The sequence below is a fragment of the Folsomia candida genome, unplaced genomic scaffold (genome assembly GCF_002217175.1).
Source record: "Folsomia candida strain VU population unplaced genomic scaffold, ASM221717v1 Fcan01_Sc002, whole genome shotgun sequence".
Taxonomy (NCBI): Eukaryota; Metazoa; Arthropoda; class Collembola; order Entomobryomorpha; family Isotomidae; genus Folsomia; species Folsomia candida.
Window position 1 is genome coordinate 8,213,002 of NW_019091194.1, and position 15,681 is coordinate 8,228,682.

The 15,681-nt window shown below is 36.2% G+C and overlaps 1 protein-coding gene across 2 annotated transcripts; it reads right to left on the minus strand.

Moving 5' to 3' along the window:
• Positions 1 to 4,029: 4,029 nt before the first annotated feature.
• On the minus strand, positions 4,030 to 12,070 carry LOC118434585. 2 transcript variants are annotated; one of them, XM_035848402.1, is made up of 10 exons: positions 11,324 to 12,070; positions 9,067 to 9,166; positions 8,843 to 8,948; positions 8,710 to 8,769; positions 8,602 to 8,617; positions 8,464 to 8,523; positions 8,047 to 8,117; positions 7,889 to 7,954; positions 5,836 to 6,304; positions 4,030 to 5,581 (listed from the first exon to the last, which is right to left on the minus strand). In XM_035848402.1, exons 1-10 carry the CDS (start codon positions 11,406 to 11,408, stop codon positions 5,499 to 5,501), a joined length of 1,116 nt encoding a protein of 371 aa, XP_035704295.1. In that variant the 5' UTR covers positions 11,409 to 12,070; the 3' UTR covers positions 4,030 to 5,498. The 2 variants fall into 2 exon arrangements, with proteins under 2 accessions (XP_035704295.1, XP_035704294.1); XM_035848401.1 differs by having other exon boundaries at positions 9,067 to 9,169; positions 11,324 to 12,069.
• Positions 12,071 to 15,681: the final 3,611 nt, after the last annotated feature.

Here is a 15,681-nt window from a genome sequence, read left to right on the forward strand (position 1 = left end):
TGAGAGCGTATTTATAGGCCCGTATAGTCACCTTAATCTCCCAATTAGGTAGTAGACGATGATACGTACGAACCGTGGGGCCGTGTCAACTAACGTCACTAAAAAAAGTCATAATCCCACATAAGCACCACACGCAACTGACACAGGCAGCTAGGCCGAGTCGATACAATGACAGACAGACCATCAATATTGGCTTGCAGTATTGAGCCAGAAAAGCTAATTACATATGTATGCATATTATACTTGAGCTGGTGTATGTGACCAATAAACTAACCCAAAAGTTAACAGGGATTATATTTCAATTACAGTGAATTTTTAGCCAGTTTTTAACGTACGCCCGGTACTTACTACACTGAGGTAAATCATGTATGTAGGCGGATAATAAGTAAATAATCCCAGAAAATCTAAATCTTCGTATTTGATTTTCTAATTTTATGATACGTTTGGGATTAAAAATTGCACGAGTTGTATAACATATCATGGAAATTAATTCCAAGTCAAATATAAGTTTCATAATGGTTTTATTTAATGAGTCATGAAAGCGTTACACAAGAATCATTTCTGAATGCATGTATAGGATCATGTGACAGGTGACCTTTTTTTCGAAAATCACTTCCTACCCAGTTTTACCAATGATTTTGCGTATTACTTATTTCGATTTGAATTTCCGCCTTTTCAACAAACTCTACAACTTGTCAAGCAATTGATTGAAAGTTTAGATATAAAGTTTTTGTTGTACTAATTAAAAGATTACATTATGAGTTGATTAGGGTGATTGAAAGGGGTACTATTTAGGTACATACGTGCATACATCCATACATTCACGTATGCATATTGGCGTACTCGTTTCTTGTTTTATGTGATGTGATGTAACGCGGCGTGTCAAAAGTTATCCAGATAAAATTAATCCCAGTAATTAATGAATTGATGAACTATATTTATTCTCCGACGTTTGAATCTTGACGACATTGGCAGAGTTGACCCCGACCCCTGCAAACGCAACTTGGTAAGGTTATTGAGGTTAAATGAGAATAATTAGAGAGCGTGTGCAAAATTACTGGTCTGAATTGGTTAAGGAAAGTAGTTGACGCCGGCTGTTGAATAATTTTTACTACGTGTGATTTTGACGATTAGAGGTACTATTGATAAATAGTTGACTTTTCATTTATTGGAGATTTAAGAGAAGAGGTCGATAAATGATGAGGTGTGAGGCTGCCGATCATTGACATTCAGATTAGTCGGTACTTTTCATCTCATTTCCTATCATGGACTTAATCTCTATTAATTTGATCATTAAATTTAGAGCATTTACCATTGTTTGATTTGGTATGGAACTGCGAAATTGTTTTAAATCAAGCTTCATATTATCAAGTTTGCGAGGCATGTACAAAAGTACAAATACATACGTGACATAATAATACATTATACATTTCCAGTAGGCAGCATAAAGTTATTCAAACAATTAGTGCTTATATGCATTAAATTATGCTCAATAATCCGCCCTTTGCCAGCTTTCAACTAGATGAATATTACATTTCGGATTCATGCAGTATGTTCAGAAAAGCTTATCTACATATCCTCATTTTTTTCATTGTCATATATGCATAATTTCGAGTCATGGATTCAATTTGCATGATAAGAATGTGCAAACTCCATCTAAAATTAACTCAAGATTGTGAGTATCTGGGTTAATTTATCTAGAAGCTTATGTGACAATTTTCTTTGCTCCTAGTGTAAGATATATATTACACATATACAGCAAACGCATGTATCATTGAGACTACCAGTAAATAATATTAAAATGGATTATCTTATCATGAGAACGTGTAGCTTAATATAGTTTGACGACCAAAAGTTGAGTCGTTGTTAATGACCTGATAAGAAAGTATACAGAGTGACACACATTATGGCGTAGAGTATACCGATGATTTACTGATTGCAAGAAATTAGACATACTTTTTGCAATCATGATTGGAAATGCGCAGTTTAATTAATTACTGATTTCCTGGAGTCTATTTTTATATATGTAGAAGTTACACTTTGCGACATTTGTCAAGCAAAAAAAATGAGCCAATGTTACATGTGCAGCTCATCGGTTCAAGGTATATGAAGAATTTGATAATAAAGTTGAATAAAATCAATAAATTTTGTACATTTCAGTTTTATCCTTGTCGCCAACCAATTTATGAAAATGTTTTATGTTGTCATTCCTCACTGACTGACTGACTGGAGGACGGAGGGGGAGCAGGCAGTGTGGGGTGGCCGGGTATTTTAAACTAGGTCATAAAACAGAGAGGAAGGAAGCAGTTGTTCAAATTGTGTCGTCTCCTCTTTTTTCTTGGAGCAAATTCCTTCTTTGAGATCCAGCCGAGGAGCCAGTGAAGGGAAAAGAGATGAAACCTGTTGTAATGCATAATTGAGTGGTGGATTTTTCATTCCTATCTGTTCACAACTCACTCACCGGTTGAGTGGCTCGTTCGGTTGGTCGTCCTGGTTTCTCTAAGGTGACTCGCTCACTCTCCAAGTCAGTCCAATCCAAAAATTTTAAAAAAGTTGGGAGAAATGTAAAGTTCGCCATTCTGTACCTTTTGCTAGCTTCTGTACTATTTGTGCCGTCTTAAAAAGGTTGCGTGTTGTAGTATATGTATTGCGCTGCTTGTAAGCAAGTATGTATGTGCATTTTATGCTTTGCTGCTCGACTATGTAGAAATGAAGCCATCATCCGTATTTCAACAAGTCCCTTTAATTTGCATCCATGTATAGCTTGCTAGTTGGATGTGACCCCAAAATTCATATGGAGCTGCTGTATGTATGTGCTTTTTTTCTGGTGTAGAATTTGAATGTGTGACTTGGTTTTCAGTTGAAATTGATGCATTCAACCTACGACAAATGTCCAATTTTTACCTTTCTTCCGTCACCACAACCATTCATTCGTATTTTATAACGTGGACTCGCCGGTCTCTTCCGTACATGTTGTGAGGTATGCGTATATACATATGCTGTATGTATCAAAAGGTTAATCAAAAGAACCACAAAACCGGCCAAGTAAAGTCATCCTGAATTTCTGACTTGAATCCAGTGAGTCCAGTCGAGCGGAAGGCAAAATTCTTCAAAGACCTACAAAACCACAATTTGCATCACAAGACCAGGCGCAGGAATCATTGCGACAATCCACATGCATGTATGTAATGTATGGCCACATTGGGAGATAAACCATTTCAAGGAAAACCAATGTATACTTACATATATGTAATGTAGTATATGTACGTGGTGAATCTCGTGCGAATCTCATACGACTACATACATACACACTAATACACAGTATGTGCTGGGTGAACTACTTTCAAATTTCAATAATAATGTCTGGAGTTTAAGAAATCTCAAGTTTGAAAAATTGTTGCAAATGTCATGTTTAACCCCACCTGAAATTTTTGCAATATCATCTAGGAAAGTTAGAAGATCGAAATGGTTTAGAAAAGGTTATAAACAATATTTCAGTTTTGGTGAAACATAGTCGAATAGATTTATTGGGTTTTATCTGTAAATTCGCATTTCTTGAAGTGATATTTTACTCTTCTGTGAGACACATTGCTTTTTTGGAGATGAAAACTAATGTCTCAAGAATAAAGTTTGCTCAATATATTTACACATGTTTTACTTCCGTCAACAAATCCAAATTCCAATAATGTACCCAGTCAGTCACATTCACCCCAGCACTCAAGTACTCTGCAATCCATTTACCATATACATAAATCCCATCAAGAACCGCACACCTTTCGCACATGTGTAATATGTAGTAGGATTAATGGTAAAATCACTTGGTAAGGGTTGGCTTGGCTGTGGAAGGATTTTGCCTGATTAGTTTTCATAAAATTTTAACTGACCGTCTGCTTATTCCTAAATTTTGAATCGGTGAATTTTTGTAGAAAATAGTAAAAGTGGTCTCATGTTGGTCGGTTTGATTGAATACTTCAAAGTTAATATGATAAGGATGTCAGTTTAATCCAAGGCTGGATGCAACACATTAGATTAGAAGAAACGAGATTTTATTAATAATTACATACAAACATTTCTACATATAAGCGGAAAGCGAAACATAGGATTGAAAGATCATTAAATACAATGTAAAATTATACACTAACTATTATGTATGTGTGTGTTTATAAAGAATAAGATATTTTCTTTCTACATAAGACCCTACTAAACGTATGAATTGGTATTGGTATTCCATTCCACACCCCTTTCTTTCCTAAAAACATTATTATTGCAATCACCTGTTTCTGGACAGATCACTGTCAACCGAAATTAATTAATTCTTCTTCCAATATTCACAACTTGATTAATTTTAACATTTAAGTTACCCAAACATGATTTGTTTGTACTTATTAGAGCAGGCGATAAAATAATTGGTGGGCATCTACTTACAAGAGTCCTCGAAAAGCGATATGTATTTCAGTGACATAAGGACACAAGTTTCTTCGTCTTCTTGAACGCGCTACATATTAATACATATGTATATTCACCAAGTACCTGGAACGTGGATCAACCAACACTTAATATTAATTTTCTTATGCCTAATTAGTAATTGCCGCGTATTATCCCTTGATGTCGGTTGGATAATAGCTCGTTACAAAGCTGTCTTTTCAATTTCATTTTTGCCACAAATATAGTTATACCAGCTGAGGAATATCGTAGGCTAAGGTTCAACTCGAAATTTCAAATTAGTGAGGATTGCTTTATTACTGGGGAAATGCATTATTTCATTGGGCAAAAAGTGAGCAATTTAATGAAAAATAATTGGATTTAAAAGCTTAATGGGGTAAAGAAGAGTGGTAGATATTAAGGAAATGAACAAAGTTTTCTACTACCATTCTCTCTGGCACTGCAGCAATTGCGTGAGCTTTTCATATGAAACCAACTTTCTTTCGGGGGATTCAATGCTACAAAACGGGTTTGCCAACTCAGTCCTTGCCTCAACAATTGTATTTTCGTGCTTTATTGCTTCCAGAACGAGAAAACCATATCCCTTTATAGAATTAAGGGTTCTTCATTCGGTGATTTCGAAAATGTTGACTGTGTCAAAATGAAAGCATGTCTAAAAAACCTCTAGTGGACAAGAAGTAACATAGTTTATACTTTAAAATAAAATATGGACATATGTACGTATACATTTATCCATTATTTTTATAGGTTGTGTATGGCCTCATAAGATATTGTGTATATGTAAGCCTACTGTTTACTCGTTTTGCAAATTGTAGAAGTCATACACGTAAGATTCGCACTTTAATTAGAATCTCATACATACATATGTGTATACACGCATATATGTATATGTGTACATATATTCTGTAGTTAAAACGATGCGACAACCAGCTTCACCCCAAAAAAGAGTTTTGTGATACCACAATAGTACGTGTAAGTAAATGCGTCCCGTTTGGAGCTTGACTGTGGAGCATGAGATTTATGTGGAGGAGAAGTGAGACACATGGTAATTTCATTTAATGGGTGAGCACCATAAGCAGGATTAACAGCACAACGTTTGTCCCCTTCCATGCAGTTGGGTAGATGCAGCCTCCACGAACTGAAATGCAATCAAATTTACATTTCCACATTTCATAAGTTAAGAAATAATAATATCTAATGAAAGTTATTGCATTAAAAGCTTAAACATTACAAACAGAGTCTGTTGCGACAAGAATGGAGGCAGTAGGAATCAGACTATAATTCTAGCCCGGGCTCCCCTATCCCTGGCCCGGGCTACTTGCATTACGAGATAGGCGGTAGCCCGGGCTAGAATTATAGTCTGGTAGGAATACGTAAAAAATGATTTCTCACTTTGAACAAGCGCTTCTCCTCTATACAATGACCCCAATCTCTCGTGAACTTGTTGGTGATAATGGGGGAATCCTCCAGGTCCATCATCCACCTCGTTGAAGCTGTGTTGATTTTGGTTGATATTAATCCTGTTATTGTTTTTGGGGTTATGACCAGAATCCTTATTTCCACTCTTGCTGAACTTTGTAGAATTTTTGTGATCAATATTTTTTTCATCCCCATCCTGCCAAAACAAGGGGAAAATTCGGGCGACACATCGTATCTTGGCTGTGCCCTTGGATCCAAAATGAGTGGGGGTGAGTTCCAGATGAAGCCGATGTGAAGTGGGACGTATCAAATTATGCCCGTTGTTATTGTTGTTGTTGTTGTGGTGGGATGTGATTGTCAGATGCTTGCCACTCCCACCGTGAGATGATGGAAGCAGTTCCACACTCCCGTCATAATGCGGGGGATCGGTTTGACCCATCACCTAGAAGGTCAAATAGTGATTATTGTACGTTATTCTACAAGTATTGCATACATAGATTCGGTGGCTGCACAAAGAACATTTTGATTTTGGAGTATTTATTTTGCAATGTGCACATGTACCTCTTTTTGCAGGTAAATGTGTGTGGAGTTTGTAGCATTTATTTATCTTTAGAAAGGCTCTCGAGTGAAATTCCAACACTCGACACCCATTCTATTTTAAACGATGTGCCTGTTGAACCCACTGCATTACTACATATGTACACGAGAGAAAGCTAGACCCTGTTCCCATCCCACCGCTGGTAGTAGAAAGTGGAATGTTATGGATGGTGGGGGTGATGACGATGATGTTGTCTGAATACTGTATATAATACTCTATCAAGCGATAAGGAAGACCAGAAAAAAATGTTTGTAGTCAGTGAATGTGATGTGTTAGCGTTGTAGCTTCACACCATTTTTGAGAGTTGATTTCAGTCTAGGTTATTTTGTTGCAGCCTTTGTGGAGGTAATGGAATTTTTATAATTCAGTCGTGGTCTCTCTCTCATGTCCCATCTCCAATGCAAATAAATGGACCCTCAAAGCCCCAATTCTTTGACTCTTTTTTTTTTTACTTTGGCTTGAGGGGAAATACTCACTTTCCTCCACACACACACACAACAACAGAATACTCATGAAATGGAATGAAATAACCAAATACATCCAATTTACACACTGTATTCTAACTATCAGCACCAACCCTATCAACAAACCAGCCAGGCATTCCCCTTATGCAATGGGAATTCTTTCTGCGTCTCACACAAGAGGAGGAAAGGAGGAAAAGAAAATTGAATTGAATTTGAATTATAAATTTATAGCAGGGACTCTACACGCTATGGACCCCTTGAAGAATTAAGGTGTCATTTAGGAGGTGATTCAATTATGAACGACATTACCAAAACGAATAGAATGAATGGTTCACTTTTACTTAAATTATCATCGTAAACTTGCTTGACACTTACAATGGCATTCATACATATATGTAACATAATAGCGGATGACAGGGAATCGCGTATTATTGTAAATTTTCATTTTTTATTTGAATAAATACTAAGCAATTTTAAATTGGGCATCAAAATCATGCCCATGTAGTGTGGCTTATCTAACGTGATATATGCTGAAAGTGTTCTTTGCGCCAATAAATGTGAATTGGATTTGCTAAATCGGGCAGTTTTGTGGGAAATATGTTACATCTAAATCCAAGTGGAAAGAGGGAGAAAGTTAAGCCGTAGATCACATAAATCAACACAATGGCTGGCCGGGCTAAGCCAAACCATCGCCTATTACCTCCATCATTTCATCTGTTCAATCAAAATCAGTCTAGATTCAAGTTCTAGATACAGAAAAAATGTGAGAGTCTGAACATAAAAACTTGATGGATAAAGTAGTACGCCCACTTATACAATTTGATCACTTATTGTAGGTCAACTTGCACTGGTGGAAACATTTGTTATTGCATGTATGTATTCTGTTTAGATTCTGCATGTGTATATATTTATTTAGTGTTTTATTCTACTTGTATTAATTTGAAATATTTGATGAAGATCTTACAGGCATATCATTGATGTACCAGGATAATTTCGCAGGTGGGAACGATTTTGATGAAGTACAGTTGAGCTGAAATCAAATGAGGAACGTCACATGTCCAAACAGGTATACGTACATATGTGCATAATGGAATAGACTTCAAACACCAGCAAAATTTTTACCTCGAGGATATCACCTACTTCATATTCATCCCGAAGATTTCCTGTGATTTGTGGCCCTTCCTTGGGTAAATCTGCAAATATTCACATCCGCCAATGGTCAATAGTCATTTTGGGAAAATCGATATTTCTCAAGTCCGACATACATACATATGTACACAGATGCGTGCTGAATCGGATGCACTAATCTAACAATACCACACACAAGTCGTTTTGCAAGTTTTCCAGGTAGCTAGCAGATTTTAGAGGTACGAGATCGATCACCTCACACTTGAAACAGTTCGTAATGTTGGTAACAAATCACATATATACGTATTTACATACATGTGTACATATGTATGCACGAGGATAAAATTTTCCATGTTGTGGTGCGTAAATATAGATATATCTAGATCTTTTTATTAAAAAGAAATAACGTACAAACCACAGTCATATGACTTTCACCCATAAAGGATGCGAAAGAAGGAGCTTCTGCGGACACTGTGAAAATAAGTATGCATGTTGTTATCAAAAGGATATTAGACAATAATAAATTTATAATTAAGCTAAATTACTAACCCTCGCATTTATACACCTACAATACAAACCAAAATTAAGTATTATCCTGTTTGTTTTTACTGAATTGCGATTACAATTACTTCGTATTTAAGTACATATGCAAGTTACCCCTGTTGAACGAACTCCCACAGATTTCAATACAACCACCTCAGATGTTGAACGTATTGTCTGAAAGCAAATCAGTTGCAGATAACTTTAAAATACTGTCATGTAAATATCTAGCATTACGTATGAAACTCACATCAACGTGCACTCCAGGAACAATGGGATGTGTGTGAATAGCAGGATGGAAGCGTGGAACGTATCTGAAAAACTCTTCATTGTCTTTGTACCATTTCACGGCGTACCTATGCGAAATATAACAGAGCACATCAATTTGTGAATTTTTGCTACACATGTCATAAAAGAAGGACGTGTGGTGACGTGGATAAATATAACGATATTACAAATTTGAAATATACGTACAACCGATCTCTCTGAAGATGGAATTGGCATTTCAGTTCTGCTGCCTCACCTACACGCTTATAAGCCGGAACTTCCACACGGTACAGCTCCAGACATTCGGCTACTATCAAAACAAAAATTTAAAGTAGGAGATGATTACTAATTGAAAATCAATATGGGAAGCACACCCCATCCTTTAGCATTATCATGACTGGCTAAAGTCACTTAATACCATTTCCCCTCCTATCTCCAAAAGAAATGAATGACACTTCAATTCTCAATAGGCTCCGCAATGAACTAAAGACTATGTAGATATGTGCTAATATATCATCGCTACCTGTGACTCTGAACACTTTTTTGAGCATTTATGTACATCTACGCTCATGAATGATGTTGGGATTAATCAACTTGAGGAGATATACTCGTTGGCAAATGTTACTTGAACGGAAGAAACTCGAAGAAAGGTTACCACATCCCTGTTTACTCGCAGCACAATCATTTAAAAAATTGAGATATATATGTTGCTTTATTTCAATCGATATAATATATTTTCTGTGACAATGATACGCGCTACTTATACTACTAGATAAATAAACATTTTCTAGTCAAGGAGCTTATACTTAGAGATTTGACGTTGGAAATTATGAACATAAAAACTCTGAAAGATAACAGGTACATGAATGCATCTATATGTACATATGTATATATGCATACATGTATAGCTCTCAATTTCGGCGCTCAATTCTCGTAAGTTACTACATAGTTAAAGTAAGTAGTAGGTGGTTAGTTAGTTCATTCATAGCAGATAGTTAGAACGATGATGATGATGACGGTGGTTGTGTGAAGATATTCATTGAGTCATTCATTGACATGTCCTTAAAGAAGAGAGAGAGAGAGAGGAGAAAGCTCTTTGGAAGTTAATCGACTGGAACTCATCTCCAGAAATGCTACACCACAACCAGCCAACTAAATTCACCTTATCATCTCCCTTTCTATTCAATTACGCCCAACATATCAAGTAACCAACTGATGACTTTATTATAATACTTAAGGAGCACCTTGGAATATTTAATTTGACATTGAATAATTTGCGGCATATTAGTATTTAGCCGAGTAATATTTCTTGTATTCCAAATTTAAATTTTTTATTTGATTTGTAATTTTGTTAAAAAAGTATGCATATCTAATTTTACCACCCCTACACAAAAAGTAATGTATATTTATGTATCTATGTATGTACATATACAACGACTGCATGCAAGTATACGCATTTCCTTTGCACATTCCATTCCAGATTGCAAAAGCCGTGTGAAATCATTTAACGGAAACTCTGTTGGGATGGTATGTATGTACCTCTTTTTTGACACAAAATTTTTAGCAGATTGGGTATGATGGGGCAGTGGCAGTGTTGGGGTGAGCAGGACGGACGATATTTACTGGATGGGATATCCGGACGTCAGGAGACGAGGAAAGGAGAGGAAGGAAAAGGAGGCATAAGTGGTGCACTCGTGGGAACAAAGAAGAGCCAATTTGGAGGTTGTGCGAGGAATGGGAAATCAAAAGATTGTCCCGATTTTGCACCGTAGGCAGAGAAGGTGATGAGGTGGCGGAGGATGGATAAGCGATTCCCTCCACGACTCATTGTCGCACTGGTCAGCTCCTGAGTTGAATCCATAACGATCTTCAATCTAAAAATCGTTAACTCTCCCAACGACAAATTGACACTCTCAAACTCACTACGGCGAATATACTCACTTGCCGAGAAGGACGCGTTTGCGAAGTTTATGAACCTAGGAAATTTTCAACTCGACTACAACTATTCTTTTTTTGTATGTACATATTCGTTTTCTTACATATGTATCCTCGATAAGTTTACCAATATGATCCAATGATGCATATGTACATATATCAACATATTACAGTAATTGTAATATTCTACAGTTTACTATCAACTATGGATTAAATTATGTAAGTAGTTGACAAATCCATTTTCTAGGAATTGACTACTACCTTATTTGAACTCGGTTATAGTTGGAATTAAAAATTTTCAAGCGCCTGATACTTGAAATCTTCTGAGATTAGTAATGTTTGTTCTGGCTGAGAAACAAAGCTACTCTGCCCTTGTGGCCTACGAGATAAGGAACGTACAACACCTCACTTCCTGTTCAGAGGTTTCATTAATTGCTTTCAGCTTATGACAAAATATAAATATGTGCATACAAAAGAAGTCTTCTTAATGTAACCCGTTAAAATCAGAGGCAAATTTATATTTTTTTACCTGATCCAATTATCAAAAGAACAACGGGGAGTGTTCTTCTCATTTTCCCTCGCTTGAGATCACAGTTCCAAAATGTTGGTTTCATTCACTTTAATTCTTGCGTATGAACAGCATTGTCAAGGGTTCAGTCAGAGACAAGTGAAACTATTATTTGTCGATCTATACATCTTAGAACACCATCATTTGACATCTTCATTAATGCTTTTACTAAATACAATTCACTTTAGTTGCCACATATCGTTCAACTCTTGTAAATCTTCACCAGTCTCATGTTACCCATTTTTTACCATCATCTCACACGTTTTCTTCTCACCAAGCAGAATTTTAACGGCATTTTGAGTTATTTTCAAAAGCACGCATACACACATTTATGTATGTCCTTCTAATCCTAAGTATGGCACCAATTTCTAGACAGACGAGGTATGTGTTGTTGCAGATGTGTATACAAGTATGAGAGTCAATTGACTTTGATGGGGTAAAGGGCCACTTGATTCAAAGTAAATTAACAAATCAAGCTCCCATCGACAGGAAGGAAAGATTGTTCTTCCAACTGTTCCAACCACTGCACACGCTTTCTCGGCTCGCTTTCTCTTTGTCTCCTCAAGAGTCTCGTTGCAAATGTGGACTGACTCTCTCTCTTCTTTATCCAAGTTCTGACGACTTAAGCCCGTTTGGGAAGGTTGGTGGTCGTCGTGGTGGTGGTGGTGATGTGTTGAAAGTGAAAGTCAGCAGAGCACTGAGTACTTGCTTCCCCTCCTCGTGGATATTTTATCAAGATCTCCTCCGACATGGTAAAGAAATTGGAATATCTACTTCTTCTTCTTCTTCTCTGCCAGTTTGGTCATCACTATACCTGCGTATTTCTCCCTTTGTCGTATTTACCGGTTACACACTCGAACGGAATGCAATGTTACTTCTGGTTTTAAAAATCCAGACAGTCTGGTGGTTTCAAACAATATTTTTGTAATCGAACCCGCCTTCATTAAAGTTTATTAGATAAGATTTACGGAGTAATTAAACATATGAATAACTTTTTAGCTTTATTTGTTACTCCTTCAGAATGATAATCCAATTGACGAGGAAAGAAATATCTACATGTTGAAGAAAGTTTCCAGCAGTATAAAGTTTTGACGATATCGTTTGCTCAATATTCCGTATGTATTTAGCTTCCGTGTCGAAGGACCATAAGCATAAAGACATTTGTTTACTTGACCAACTATGTATAAAGCTAAAAATCACCAGAATATAATTGAGGGACAAGAGCAAACACTTTTCACCATAAATTTACCCGTTTGCATATCATAATTATGATACCTACGTATATGTTCTTGATTACATTGCATATTAATATGTTGAAAATGAAAATGTCATCAAGAACGCATTCAATATAATTCATAAAGTGATTGTGGGTTATCCTCCCCATAAACTTACGTTCTTGGCTAAATCATAAATGAGAAGGAAATGTATATTTTACATATGGTGTACTGTGGAGGACGAGAGTATCTACCACAAAGAATTTTCGGGATAATTCCTACCGTAATCTAACAGATTATTACACAATACTACAAAATATTGTTTGAAATAATGTCTAGCACTATTAAAGTAAGAGTCTCACATTATGTATTTTCTGTACGGTTCACGAATACCAATCAAGTGAGTGTAGTAGCAATAATATTTTAACGATACGTTGACATTAAGAGTTTTTCCTCACGGGACCAGGCTCGAGAAAAAGGTCAGTTGTGACAATGAGTTAATCAACTCTCGCATTAATCTTGAGAGAAATTCTCCTAGGCCCCGTACATCATCTCGCATTCAACCCCAGTTGGTCCCCACATACTCCATTTTTCCTCAGCCTATACATAATTATATTTCTCTGCTACCTATAAAATGGAAATAAAAGTTATCAATCTAAAACTTTTACCGGGGCATAATTATTATACAAGACAGTGGCATTTTGTTGTGCAAGTATAAAGTTGAACTAACTTTAATGAAACTTGGTTTATTTTGTTGATGGGGACGACATTGAGAGTAGGAGAGAGAATTGAGCTATATCTATTATTACTTATGATGTTGTATGAAAGTTGGGTAAGTAAACTACAATGCGGTAAGAATAAGGTGTGCAATTTATTTAAATTTCAAAGTTGAGAAGTTTTATTTAAGTTTGGAATAAGAGTGAGAATGGGGAGCAAGATTTATAGCTTGAACTCAAGTCTAACTATTTATTTTAAATTCTCATCTACATCTACAATTCACACCGCAGAGGAGAAACAAGTAGGAAAATGGTCGTATCTCGTATAGCCCGAGAGTCTCAGGAATCAAGATATCACATTCTTTGCCATCCATAGAAGTTTCTTACTCCTGCACGCCAGTCAAAAAAGTCCCTGCAAGACCACGTTGTGGTGAAATGCAGGTCCGAAATTCATATGACGGTACATGTTTCGTGATAATGTAAAATTATTATTAATTTTATAAAAGCTAAACAAATAGCTCAAAACATACATAATCATACAAAAAAATTGTGAAAAATTTTGAATAAGTAATGTGATTGAATTGCATTCGACATTGTGGGTGAATCTTCCAAACTACCAGGAGACAATCTTGGTGTCCTCGCCGCCACACTTTATAGTGTCATTGTGATGCAAACTAGGTCTTGGAAATGGACATCCATACGCTTTTTCAATTCCAGTCCTTGCGGTTTGCCATTCTCACCTCTGCTCTCCATACGAGACAAGTGACAATGATAATAGACTGGAGACGAGGAGACAACGGGAGAGATGTGGACGTGGATAGGTGGACAGAATATGTATCTAGGTTCAACCACACGGGGACCTTTGTGCTTGGTGGCTGAGGATGAGTGTGTAACGTAACTGGAAAAATCTGAAAAGTTACGTATGGGAGTCGAAAATCTTAGGTCACCATTGCAGGTGACTTTCTCGAGATTAGTCCTGGTCCTATACCAAGCCGTAATATTTCATTTATAAAAAATCCAAATAAATAACTAAATTTAATTTGTTAAATCATACATATTTCACCCAGATTGCTTTGTTAGGAAATAGTGTTTAGTTTTTCTATTCGCATTCCATTCGAAATTTTTATATATTCATTTAATTCCGAAACAAACACAAACACACAATTTTACTTAGTCTTAATTTTTAAGAAAGGTCGGTTGGGTCATTGATGAATTATTTGACGTAGGGCTTTTAAAACTATAACACAACATTTTTATTCCTCTCATGACTCGAAATGAATATTTAATTAATTGACATTGGTTCTATAATGGTTATATTTATGTATGTAATAGTGGTCATGCATGCATGAGCACATAAATGTACAATGCATAGAAAAAAAGAGTCAAAGGAGAAAATTTCCATCAAAATTTTGTTCCTTGTTCCTACATAAGCTCAATTGATTCTAAAAGATGGCCGCAAGCACTGCTACAACCTCGATCCGACAAAAGGCGGTGGTAATGGATATTTTTACCAATTTTGAGTTGCCACCTACCCCTCTGTCACATATTATTATTATTCTTCGTCATACAAGGAAAGGAGACCAGGAGGCAGCAGGGTGAAAGGGGAGCATAACATATTGGACCTCATTGAGAGTCAAAGTTTCAATTTGCTCTGCGAGATCCGCCAGCGAGAAATATAAAATTCTGGAGGGTACATAATGTCCAATTTTCGAGTGATTGGGTCCATATTCAAGAGTTGCATCGCCTTCTTTTCCCCTCGTCACTCGTCGTCTCCTTCGTCTCTTGGTAAAATCCTACACACTTGAACTTTCTGGAGAAATTTTTGTAGTCTGTCCTTTAAATTCACAAGATATATTTTTTTCTTTCACACATATGTAACAGTAGTAAATGTGTGGTTAGCTTATGAGCCTGTACTTATATGTACATGTTAAATTCTTCCTTATGGAATGAAGAAGAAAACACTATACATATGTACATAAAAAAGTAATCACACTATTTAATTAAGCAATGTCTTATACCTACGAAGGTATACGCAAAATGCTGCCACAGCCTATTTATAATTGTGAAATGATCAAAAAATATACATTCAACAACCTAGTAGAAATAGAATGAAATCTATGTATTTACATAAATTTTTTACTACTTTCACTAAATTCTAAAATTTTCCCTGCATGCGTACTTTTTTCTAAAAAATCAACAAAGCTCTCAAAGTTCCCCACAAAATGAGATGGAAATACATCAAGACCCTCATAATCTTGACGTTGTAAAAGTGACCAAAGCTGAGCGACATGGGTTTAGAAGATTTACACATTCTTTTGATAAACTTCTTGTCTCGTTGTTCACCCCATGGGGTTTTCCTCCAGTAGTCAACAAGGCCAGCACTTTTCTT